At 29.4% G+C, this 13,443-nt stretch overlaps 1 protein-coding gene across 4 annotated transcripts in view; it reads left to right on the plus strand.

Annotated features, from left to right (window-relative positions):
- Positions 1 to 13,443, plus strand: part of nAChRalpha6 (nicotinic acetylcholine receptor alpha6) — a 389,695-nt gene that overhangs the window by 281,401 nt on the left and 94,851 nt on the right. For 2 of the 4 annotated variants that reach the window (XM_076530284.1, XM_076530281.1), the window contains exon 9: positions 4,927 to 5,013. The exons of the other annotated variants lie outside the window; for them this stretch is intronic. In XM_076530284.1, the coding sequence (XP_076386399.1) occupies positions 4,927 to 5,013 (87 nt within the window). The remainder of the gene's footprint in view (positions 1 to 4,926; positions 5,014 to 13,443) is intronic. 4 annotated transcript variants of the gene reach the window in all.

The raw sequence follows: 13,443 nt of genomic DNA on the forward strand, positions 1-13,443 counted from the left end.
TACAAGAATAGTAATCTGAAAATCGTTTAGTATGAAAATATTAATTATAAAATCGCTTTGTACAAGAATATTAATCTGAAAATCGTTTAGTATGAAAATATTAGTTGTAAAATCGCTTTGTACAAGAATATTAATCTGAAAATCGTTTAGTATGAAAATATTAATTGTAAAATCGTTTTGTACAAGAATATTAATCTGAAAATCGTTTAGTATGAAAATATTAATTATAAAATCGCTTTGTACAAGAATATTAATCTGAAAATCGTTTAGTATGAAAATATTAATTATAAAATCGCTTTGTACAAGAATATTAATCTGAAAATCGTTTAGTATGAAAATATTAATTAGGAAATCGCTTTGTACAAAAATAGTAATCTGAAAATCGTTTAGTATGAAAATATTAATTATAAAATCGCTTTGTACAAGAATATTAATCTGAAAATCGTTTAATATGAAAATATTAGTTGTAAAGTCGCTTTGTACAAGAATATTAATCTGAAAATCAGTTTAGTATGTAAATATTAATTATAAAATCGGTTTGTACAAAAATATTACTTCCAAGATCGTTTAGTATAAAAAAATTAATTCCAAAAGCAGTTAGTATGAAAATATTAGTTGCGAACAAATTTAATGTAAAATATTAACTGAAAAAGGGATTTAATTATATAATAATCCTATATACTTTCAAGAAGTATGTAATAAATAACATTCTACCGGTCTGTCAGATTAAAGGCAAAAATAGTATAAAAACTGTAACTCGTACACTAGGGCCGCTTAGAAAATCACCCTCTAATAATTTAGTATACGGTGTAAAAAGAGGACTTTCAAAATTTCAGCAAGAAAATTAAAATTTGAAAAGTCAGAACAATTTTATTTTGATATATTGAATTTTTATCACATCGGCCTTTAATTACAGTTTAAACGATTACGGTTGACGTTACAATAAAATTATATAAAATTAGATGTTACATCAATCAGTTTATTCAACCATATTTACATAGTTGAGAAATCAATAAACAATAACTAAGGTTAATTAAAAATAATGTTCGAAAATAGCAAACTTGATTATTCAAAGTTTTGATATTGACGCCAATATTCATCTGCAAAAGATCTTAATGACTTTACGACAAAAAGACCATTAATTTTATTTGAACAGTTCGAATCCACGTGATTTCCTCAATTTACATCCTCATTTATGAATTTGAAATGATAGGAGAATCGTCAAGAAATATTGAAAAGTTTGCAAGGTACTAATGATACGGCAGGGTGAGAAGTAATAAAAGAATTTAATGAATGTTTAACTAAACACGTGGATCAATTGCAGTATTTATTACAAGCGCGACAACTTGAGGCTAAACTCTACTTTGCAGAGTACAAAATTATTCATTTTTTCTCCTATTGAATTGTTTTGATGCTCAGAATACAAAAATACAAGTTTTAGAAATCCAGTGATTAAAGAGTTACACGCGTGTTAATTCAAGAGCTTTTCGCGTATTTGATTACTGCGACGCCATATTGGCTTTTGCTCCGTCGGTTAGGTAGAGAATGCCAACGGTAAAACATCTTTTTCCGATCACTGGTTGTAAACAGATATTGTCTTTTTCTTAAATAAACGGCATTATGGAATTACTATGCATTCATAAAGCTCAGTCAAATTATAGATAGAATGTCTTGTCACGCTCGCGTGTCAAATAAGCTAAAAATGCTGAATTTAACACATGCATAATTTTCTAGCCGTTGGATTCCTAACATTAGAACTTGCATTTCTATAAAAAAATATTGAATAGTAAAATATCTTTGTGTGCACCAAAGTGAAGTTCAACCCAACTTGATCCTGTATCGATTTAAATGTACTTTGTTTATATTTGGGAATATTGAAAGTATAAGTTGTGAATGTTAACTTTTGAAATTAATGGAAAATTCAACTTAACTGAACACACAAATTCTAGAGGTTGGTTCGTAAATGACGTCGATTATTATGTAATAATGCAATTCCAGACACGTTAACCGCACCGCGTAAAGTTATTAACGAGTGAGCTGAGTCTGTGTTTGCAGCATGGCTTCCCAACGAGTTACGCGGCTTGAAATACTCGTTGACGCGTGCGATTATGGTCACGAAATCGTGTAGGCTTGCACCGGAAATTACGAAATCTTTGGTGCACCGATATACCATGTGTTAACCTTTTGATGTGCCATACGTCATATTCCAATTTAATATGTAATTAACGATTATATTCTCCGCTTTGTGTTAAGGAAATCATTCGTATATTTCTCAGTTCAGAGAAATTAATTATCAGAAGGTAATTTGCACTCTATTTTACTTTGATTACAGAATAAATTGCGTTTTATATAGAAACTTATGCAGTGTAAAATAATTTGATTAGTTAGTTGTTTTAAGTGACTTAATTATACACAATATTGGAAATCGATTCGTGTTTTTGAAAATCAAAAATTATGAGATGATAAAATGTTAATTTATTTTATATGAAAAAAATCATAAAAAATCTTGTTCAAATGGAAACCTTGACATTATATTATGAGACCATTAACTTTACTTTCGTATGAAATTATGGTTGTAAATCTGCTTTATATTTTTCGAACTTCATGAAAAAAATTTTGACGTAAACAATCCTCGACGAAATTAAACAATTGTGTACGTTTTGCTAGAGTTGGAAGAAATTCAACTTGGTATCAGTTCTCAGATTCAAACAGCGAAGTTTACAAGACTCGTCCAGGAACTCGTTTTCGAAAACAATCGAACTGTTCAAACGTTCATTGAACTCGGCCAACGTATACTTCAAGTTCTTCCCAAAACTCGATAGGATTTCTTCTCGAAACTCTGAAACTCCTCAGAACCGAATGCGGTATACCCTCAAACAGGATAAGATCTAACCAACCGAGGACAGTATTATCCAGGAATTTGTGAGAAATGCGATTTTTATCGAAACGTGTCCGCAGCTTGTCCTAGTTTTTATACAGGATAAAATGCAGGCGTTACTCTGAAGAAGTTTGTTTTCAAATAATTCATTTTCATCCGCACATTATCGCTCAAAAATAACTGTCCACCTGTTCTGTTGAAATGAATCGATGTTATGAAAATCATATCAGATCAGCTTGTGCAATTTGTTTAATTTTAAACGAATTAACTTGGAATGAAGAATCAAACAAAATTATAAAAATGATGTTGAAAGATTTTTTGCAAATTTTAAATTTGCTTTAGTTTTCAAGGGCTAAGATCATTTTATTATTCGATATGATAGTCTTAATTTTTGATGGTACAATTGAAACTTTTTAATGGGAGTTGTTGAAAAGAAAATACAAGTATTGGGTAATTTATTATTACTTCAAAATAGAATATTATGTAATTGTTAATAATTTATTTTGAGAGGAACTATGTGCTTTTAGTGAATTCTGAATACTATGAGATAAATTCATTATATTATTTATGTGGACCTTTGTTTTAAATAAGCAGGCAAATTATTATAATCGAGTAATATCAAGTATGATGTATTATTTAAACCACTGTTAATTTTTAATGAAGATGACAGCTAATATTACACCCGATGTTTTATATAAATATTACAGCACCAAATTATATAAGCTAATATCAATTTGTGGTATGAAAACAATTAATTCTATTTTATAATTTACCTAGTGTCACAAATATCACTAATTAGCACATTATTTTTACAATTCATCATTATTGCCAATGTAAAATTATTTTTATTTACTTAAAGTATTATATCATTGAATTAATTAAACGAATAACTGTTTACTCAATTTACACAGTATTTTAAATAATCTTTATCAAATTAGATTTGTTCAATATTATGGATATTAATTTTTGATAAAGAGAACAAACGTTTTTATAATTCGTACCATATTTTATCCTACATATTGTATAAAGAAATATTAATTTGTAATAAAAAACACATGGTATTTTGGAATTGAGGCTATCATATCGGATTTTTTGAATATAGTGTATATTAATTTTCAAGCATTATTTTTCATACTTCACCCACATTTTATTCTATATATTGCATAACAAAATCAATTAAACAGTAATCAATTTTATAATTCATTCGATATTTTGTCTGACAATAAGTATATTACCTAACCAAAACTTTTAAGTGAATATCAATTTGTTACGAAAATGTTGCAATCACTACTTTGTCATGAACGTAACATCAAAGAAATCAGATTCTCATTAATTTGCAATTAACCCTCGAACAGCGGATACTGGGTTAATTGTAATCCAAACTCGAAAAGTAAATAAAAGAATGTTTCGACTAACATTAGGCTATCAAAATATACGAATACAACGCTGTTATCGGGATCTGTTGCAATATAAAAATATTGACACATGATGCAGCAAAATCTGTTCCTAGAATAATTTTCGGAAAATCCTAATTATTATTCAAATAATTATCTATTGGATTATACTTACAATTAGGTTAAAATTCATAATGAAACTAAATAAAAATTCGCCACTAATTTTAAAATAAAAATTTGTTATTCGCAAGGAATTAAATGAATCAAAAAATTAGAAATTTAAGTCATTCTCCACCTGATTCAGATAAGGATTGAACTTCCATTTATTGTGGAAAATGTAAAGAGTGTAATTTAGAATTGAAGGGTTCGAAGGAAAAGCAGCACGCGTCACATGTAAACTATTAATTTCTTTTACCATCCAACACCAAAATAATAAAAAAAAAATTGTTTTCATGTAACTTTACAATATCGTGACGTGTCTTTTTCGATAAACCCCTCAATTTGAAAGATGCAAATAAAAAGCTGTCAAATGAAATTGGTATAATGAATTAAAAAGCTATTTAATGAATAATAATTATATCCGTGGTTCGAGGGTTAAAAAACCTGGGACGAATATTTTTGAGCGATGGTGTAAACATTTTTCGACCACCGCAGGAGTGACGATTCTGCTGTCGCTGACAGTTTTCCTGAACCTCGTGGCAGAAAGCATGCCGACGACCTCGGACGCAGTTCCCTTAATAGGTACCTATAATTATCCCCATGATAATTACGCATTCTATCCCTGGCAAATGTATGTCATAGTCTCTTTGTTCGTTTTCGTGTCCTGTAAATACATGTGTACACACGTCCATGGATCTGTTTGTGTGTCTGTCGTTAAGCATTCACCTTGAGGCAGCAGCGTCCCTTGATGAGAAAAACGAAAAAAGAAGAAGAAAGGAGAAACGTGAGAGAGAAAAAAATGATATGGGATGGGTAAAAACCTCGAAGATCGTTCAGACTAGAGAGATTTTGTTATTTGAGGTTGCTTGTTGAATTCTCGAGATCCACTTTCGAGTAACGACGCCTAAGGGGGGTGAAGGACGATCTCTCGACGACTTGGGTGGTCGAAATGGTCGACGTTATATCGACTTGCTTGGCTCGAAAGTATTCTTCGGCCTGGAAGGTAACAGAAGAGGTACGGGACGCCATGGGGATGGCGATTACACGGTTACTTGGAGCCGGGAAACGATTTTACTCGTCGCTTTAACGCGCCCTGCTTTCGCCTCCTCGCTTTTCGTTCTGATACTTTCAACATTCGCGAAACTGTTTCTTACCAATTTTCTTTCATAATCCGAAAGTCAAATATTTTTTTACTGACTCGTATATTTTTAAACTAACTGGCATCTCTGAGAAACGAATTCGTAACTTTGTGTTTATTTTATTTTATGTTCGTGGAATAAACTAGTGACATTATGTTGATTAAATAAATTAGTAATGCTAGTCGATTTTGTAACATTACTGATCGAATAAATTAGTAACATTTTTATATTGATTCATTAATGTATTAATATTCTAAAAATAATTTATATTATCGATACTATTTGAGCTAGTAATATTTAAATAAGTTATAAGTTAAACGAGTTAAATGAACTTTTAATATCTCTATTTTAATTCGTTGAGCTCTTAATACTTACGAACTAATTAAATATATTATTAGCGTTTCCGTATTGATTAACTGATCCAGTTTTTTCTTAATTAAATAAGTTATTAATATATTTATTTCAATTAGCTGAGCTGTTAATATTTTTAAACTTATGAATCAAATTTTATTTATTTTAAAATTCATATTTCGTAACATTCTATTACATTCTTACAATATTTATGGAAAATGATAGAAAAGAATATTTTTACATGTTTACATAATGTTTCTATAATATTTACAAAATATATTTTGTATACTGTATAATATTCATAAAATATAAATAAAATAAAATAAATGTACTAAAGCATAAAAATATAATATAATAATATATATCACTTAAAATGAAATTCCGTAACATTTACAGAATATTATAATGAATTTTTAAAGATTATTAATAATTTTTTTTTCAAGTAAAAATAATGAATAGTTTCTTTGCAAGTTTTTTAATGGTTAAGTTCTTAAACGTCCCAATATGCCAGGTTATTCGAATAAAGCAGTAACAGATAATTATACTTTTTAATTCACTGTACACGTACTTAAAAAAGTTAATCGATTGAAGCTTGCAAAAGGAACAACATAATTTATCCTCAGGTACATTTGAAGCATCGATTAATCTCTACTCGCGTGAATTTTTCACACTTTATGTTCGACTAGTTTTTGCTCGAATTACCAGAGTCCAACAAACGTAAATTGCATTCTTGCCTGCAGATATTTCGAATTAACCGCCACGGGGATGAATCTTGTTTATCGGCTAAAAAATGTTACATTTTTCATAAACGCAAAGGAGAAGAAAAGTAGGCTTCCTGCCTTTAACTTTTCCGCGAATCCAACCACGTAAAGAAATTTAATTTTCGTTCGAGTGGTGAGTCGAGTCGCTGTCCGCCATTTCTGGGTCGGCGAACTTCTAGATTTCCGACTGTAATCGAATAAAAAATTTGATTAAACCGAGAAACGAATCATGAATCATTTTCACGTGAGAGATAAACATTATTTAATTTTTGCAAATAATTTTAAAAATTATTTTCATTTTTAAAATATGCTTTTTTGGTATTTCAGAGGTACATAAATGGCGATTTTCTTTTAATTTAGGAAGTACATTAATGTCAATTTTCCAATATCAAAAATTATTAGATTTATTAAAGTCTATTTTTAATACTTGAAAGCTATACAAATGTCAATTTTGTGTTTGAATATGTCAGAGATATACAAACATTAAATTTCTGTTTTGATATTTGGGCGATATATAAATGTTAATTTTGTGTTTTAATATTTGGGAAATATATAATTATTAAATTTGTGTTATAACATTTGCAAAATATGTAAATATGAAATTTATGTTTTAAGATTTGAGAGATATACAAATATTAAATTTGTATTTTAATATTTGAGAAATAAACAAATGTAAAATTTTTGTTTTAACATGTATGAAAGAGGAACATTTTCATGATATTATCACTGTTAATTCTCCACCATTTTAAAGGGATGATTGAAATACCAAAATCTTTCAGCAAACAATCGGAATGCAACTACAGCGAGCAACAGTGATGCGAGCAATTCTTGCATTAATTAACAACGCGTGCTCTCGCTTTAATTAAGCCCAATTATCATGTTTCCGTCGTATAATAAGCAACTACGTTTCGAAAGGAACGCTTTCAAATCCTTCCGTGATAATTTGCTAGGAAATTGGAAGATCGATCAAAATTGCATGCACTTTTCTTTTAAACATTCCTTTGAAGTCTAATTTGATCAAATTGTTTGAACTGATTAAACTGTTCGCGAAAATCTGAAATTTATATTTCTTTGTGTTAAAAATATTCGAACACCTGCGTTTCATGTTTTGAAAGAATAAAAATCTTGACGAACTAAATTGTTAATAAATAGAATTCTTAAAGAAAGAAAATACTTAACAGTACATCATTGTTAAGAAAGAAAATACAGAAGGAATTGCTACAATAAAAAATTTTTAAAGAACAAAGTTGTTAAAAAATAAAGTCATTAAATAATAAAATTGTTAAAAAATGAAGTTATAGGAAATGAAGTTCTTATAAAATAAAATTGTCAATGAAGAAATTTTTTCAAGAGTAAAATTATTAATAAGTAAAATGTTTCAGGAATGAAATTGATAAACAATGAAGTTTTTAAAGAAATAAAATTTATATAAAGCAAAATTGTCTAAAAATAAAGTGCGTTAAGTTGACTAATAAGTTAAAGTACGTTAAATTTAATTTATTTCCATTATATTAATTAATACAGTTTCGCAATAATACGGACAAAATTTGAAACGTATTTGACAATAAATACGAAATCAATAAAGCTTCAAATGTGAAGCTGAATCTTAATTATTATAATGACATAGAACTTGAATATTAATTATTTTAATATATGATATAAATGCAGAATCGCGTCAGAACGAAAGGTGAGGAAAATTCAGCAGGAAAATATTGAAATGGGAAACTGGCTAATTCGATTTTCATTCGTGTCGAATTTGTTTATTTCTTTAAACGTTCCTTTCTAAACCCTTCTGCGGCTTGTGTGACGTTAATGTTTAGATAATTACCCTATTTCACAATATTATCTCACGATGATTACCGAAAATCATAGTCGCCCTTGAAACTTAATTCACAAATGAAATTAGTATAAATCACTATTGAATGAATAATAAATTATTCTATTAAAAATAGCTCCGAGTTATCCTGCAATTAAATATCGTTACTATAATATTTGTTCAAATTATCTTAAAATTTATCTAAAAATTTGAACAAAGGCAAACAACTTTTGTGCAATATTTTTATTAATATTTATCAGTTCTTATTACCAGTTCCAATATTTCTGTAAAATATTTTACATTTAAAATAATATATATAAATGAAAATAATTTTGAAATATTTCACAGAAATAAAATATTATTTTCATAATTAAATTTCTCGTGACAAATTCTACCAAACTGCGTTACCTCAAAATTTCTCTAAAAGTTCCCATAATTTCCGAAAATCAAAATTTATTTAAAAGGTTCAATGATTTCTGAAAATCAAAATTTACTTCGAAATTTAAAGAAGCTAAAATAATATGTACAGTAATTTAAAAACTGATGAACATGAAAGATATACTATTTGCATTTTGTATGAAAAGTTTCTTGGGCACCTGTATACTTTGTTCACCCCTTAAAAAACGTGCACGGTTACCTCCACCCTATTTTTGGTGTATTGTATTAATTGTTTACTACCGAACGACAGCCCATATGTTTAGAAAGAATACGTAAATTATTCTAACTTAATTGTCCCCGTATCCCGGTGTGATACTTTAGAGAATTACTGGTAGCACCGAACTCGTAGGTATATTGCTGTGTTAATTGCCTGTTGAAAGGTCCCATAGTTTACCCCATAGTCTACCGTTTTACCCTTGGGGGTTTAGCAAGGGATAGTCCATCAGTTTATCGGGAAACTCGTGCAAACAGTAAGTTCAATTTCATGGTTTAATACGCGCTACTTATGCTGTAACACGATCGAACGTTGCTAACAATTTTCCATCTGTTTATCGTTTTTTTCATTTCAAACAAAACATCAATCCTGTCAAATATGATGAATCGTGAATGCTTGTCTGAACGATCTTCTTGGGATTAGTATAAAATTTTGCAAATAAACTTGGGTGACGTACACTGGGTCAAACATGTCTTCTACTGAGACAGTTACATCTAAGTAATAATGCAATAAATCAAAAAGAAAATATGGGTAGTGTTAAAATTATTTTGTGATAAATTTAAGAACCTAAATTATTGTATCCAATGAAATTTTTATTGTAGTTATAAAATTTATGTTGCAGTATGAAATAAATTTGTGTGCAATAAAATAAAATTTTTATTGCGACCATATACAGTAAAATTTTAATGTAAGGATACGTTTTATGTACAATTATGTCATTTACCGTTAGAGAACACAATTTAATTTAAAAAATAAAGAAAATATTGAATTCAATGCTTAATTAAAAAGGAAGAAATTAGAATACATTTATGACACTAATTTCTACCACTAAAATATATTTTAATTGAATTTTACTTAATATTAGTGTAGTAAAGATTATTTTTTATTATTGCAAATAGTTTGGATTTAGTGATATTGTTAACTTGTTGTTAAGTTAACAAAAGTAAAAAATAAATGAATAAATCATTAGATGGTTGAATAAATAAATATTCCTGTACAAGGTCCTCGTCGCAGTAACGAATAATGGAAACGCGAGAAAACAACTCGAGGATCGATCGACTCACGCGTCACTTGACAGTTCACTCGTTTCCGGTTAGTTTCGCGAAAACGACCAGGGAGAAAACAGCGATAGAAGAAGAAAAAAAATATCGACCAAACAGCAGGATTTTTTTTTTAAACAGTAGGCGTGATACTCGAAAAGATTCAATTATGAGGCTAAATAGTGAATGGATGGCTTCTACTCAATTTGCGGAGAGAGGTTAATTATTCTACTGTGTGAATTTTAGAAATTTTTTAATTCTCCAATTGTGGAATTTTGGAATTTTGAAGTTTACTAATTTAGGAATTTGACGATCTAGGAATGTAGGTATTTAGAAATTTTGGAATTTTGGAAATTGGGGATTTTAGAATTTAAAAATTTTGGAATTTCGGAATTTCGGAATTTTGGAATTCTGGAATTTTGGAATTTTGGAATTTTGGAATTTGACAATTCGACAATTTAGGAATTTCGGAAATTTAGACACTGAAATCTTGGAATTTAAGAATTTAGGTAATTGGGTATTTGGAAATTTGTAATTTTGGAATTTTGGAATTTTGGAATTTTGGAACTTTGGAATTTTGGAATTTTGGAATTTGACAATTCGACAATTTAGGAATTTCGGAAATTTAGACACTGAAATCTTGGAATTTAAGAATTTAGGTAATTAGGTATTTGGAATTTTGGAATTTTGGAATTTTTGAATTTTGGAATTTTTGGAATTTTGGAATTTTGGAATTTTGGAATTTTGGAATTTTGGAATTTTAGAATTTTGGAATTTTGGGAATTTTGGAATTTAGGTATTTGAGAATTTGAGAATTTGGGAAATTTGGAATTTATGAATTCACATATTTGGGAATTTGAGAATTGAGGAAATTTGGAATATTGAAATCTTGGAATTTAGAAATTTGAGAATTTATGAATTTAGGTATTTGGGAATTTGAGAATTTAGAAATTTAGGAATGTAGGAATTTGGGAAATTTAGAATTTTGAAATCTTGGAATTGTGAAATTTAGGTATTTGAGAATTTGAGACTTTCAGAAATTTGGAATTCTAAAATTGTAAAATTTGGAAATTTTAGATTTTTGGAATTTTGAAATTTTGAAGTTTAGAAATTTAGGAATGCAGGTATTTGGATATTTGAGAAATAAGGAATCTAGGAATTCAAACATTTAAATTACTTAAATATCACTTAACCCACTAAGGGTTAATTGAACATTTTTCATGCTCCTTAATCGCTATCTCAATTTACTCTGCGTTCTTTTTCGCAAGAACCCATCAGCGAAACCAGTAATAAATTACACCAAAGTACTCATCAAAATATCATTCAACATCCCTTAAAGTCATATATTTCAACTACTTATAAATTTCTTCATCTTCCAATCTTCGAAGAATAACTACAACCTGTAACACATGTTACCAAAAACTTTATAATTCTCTATAAAAACCCTCGAGGGTCGATCTGGTCTTTTTCCCTGCTAATCGCGACTTCAATTTAGTCTACGTTCTTCTTTTTTCGCATGAACCCATCAGGGAAACCAATAACCGCGTTGCGGCCACGGTCCCGAAAATAGCTCTCAATCGACCCCAAGCAACGCAATGGCGGGAAACTTTCTTTGCCGGGCAATTAGCGGGACACGTGGGCCGCCCGCGGCAAATTAGTTCCTAACGAGCGATCGGCGAAACTTGAAGCTTTTCGGGACTTCGATCGAGCGTCGCGTTACTCGGAGCCATCGCTGTTAATGAACATCGGATCCGTGGGCAATTAAAAGCCCCTGGTAATTTGTTCGAGTGTCCTTTTCGAACGGATGCTAGAGTTTTCGGGAATTTTCCTTATGGCCCGAACGATTCACGTAGCTCGAAACGTTCCTGAAATTAATTGAGGTTTATCCAGGCGCTGGTGTTGTTTAGCAATTCGTCTTCGTCGAGTGGAATTGTCGGTTTGGTTAATCTGGTCGGTTTTAATTCTTCGTGACGATGGAATGTTTGGTCCGCGACCGAAGAGCAATCAATTTCAGAACTTCTGGATCCTAGTACCTCGAGTGTAAGACCCGAATTACCTTGTACCGTGGTACAGCTCGATTATTCAGACACGCTGAAGGATTTTATCGTGGTATTATGCGGTTAGTGATATTTAATGATATTTTAGTAACTCTTGCGGTGAAAGGAGATGAGTTTTACAGGTTTTTTAGGGGCTGTTATGTTTTATGTTAAATAGTAAGTCGATGAACAACTTGTGGTAGAAAAGATTCAAGAAATCTTTAATCACAGTAATTTTTAATGTTTGCTATACTGTATATGTTAAATGATCCTACGAAATGGAAAAAAATTATTTTCAGAAGTTTACATAGTTCTTTGTACGTTTTATATAACGTATCAGTAGTTTAGGTCAATGATTAATATACCATAGAGAAGAAATAATAATGAAACTTTTAATTATACAAATTGTAATGTATAGTTATGTTGTAGGTAATAAATTATGAAGCTACGAAATGACAAAAATTAATTTTCAGAAGTTTGCATAGTTGTTTGTACGTTTTATGTAAAAGATCAGTAGTTTAGGTCAGTCATTAACATGCAGTAGAGGAGAATTAAATACAAAATTTCTGATTACGTTAATTTTAATGCATAGCTATGTTGTAGGTAATAAATTATGAAGCTACGAAATGGCAAAAATTAATTTTCAGAAGTGTACATACTTGTTTGTACGTTTTATATAAAAGATCAGTAGTTTAGGTCAGTCATTAACATGTACTAGAGGAGAATTAAATACAAAAACTCTGATTACATTAATTTTAATGCATAGCTATGTTGTAAGTAATAAATTATGAAGCTACAAAACGGCAAGAATTAATTTTCAGAAATTAACTTAATCATTTGTACGTTTCGTATAAAAGATCAGTAGTATAAATCAATGATTAACACGTGGTAGAGAGGAAACAAGAATAAAACCTTCGATTACACTAATTTTTTATGTTATATTATTCACTACAAACTGTGAAGCAATGAAATGACAAACATTTATTTTCAGAAGTTTTCATAACTGTTTATACATTCTATGCAAAATATGGGTAGTATAGATCAATGATAATATACGACAGAGAAAAAACAAGTACGAAACCATTTGATTGCACTAAATTTATTAGTGATGTTAAACACGATAAATCATAAAGCTACCAAGTGGAAAATATTGATTTTCAGTAGTTTATATTATCGTTCATACCTTTCACGTAAAATATCAGTAATACAGGTCAATG

The sequence above is a fragment of the Megachile rotundata genome, chromosome 4 (genome assembly GCF_050947335.1).
Source record: "Megachile rotundata isolate GNS110a chromosome 4, iyMegRotu1, whole genome shotgun sequence".
Lineage (NCBI taxonomy): Eukaryota > Metazoa > Arthropoda > Insecta > Hymenoptera > Megachilidae > Megachile > Megachile rotundata.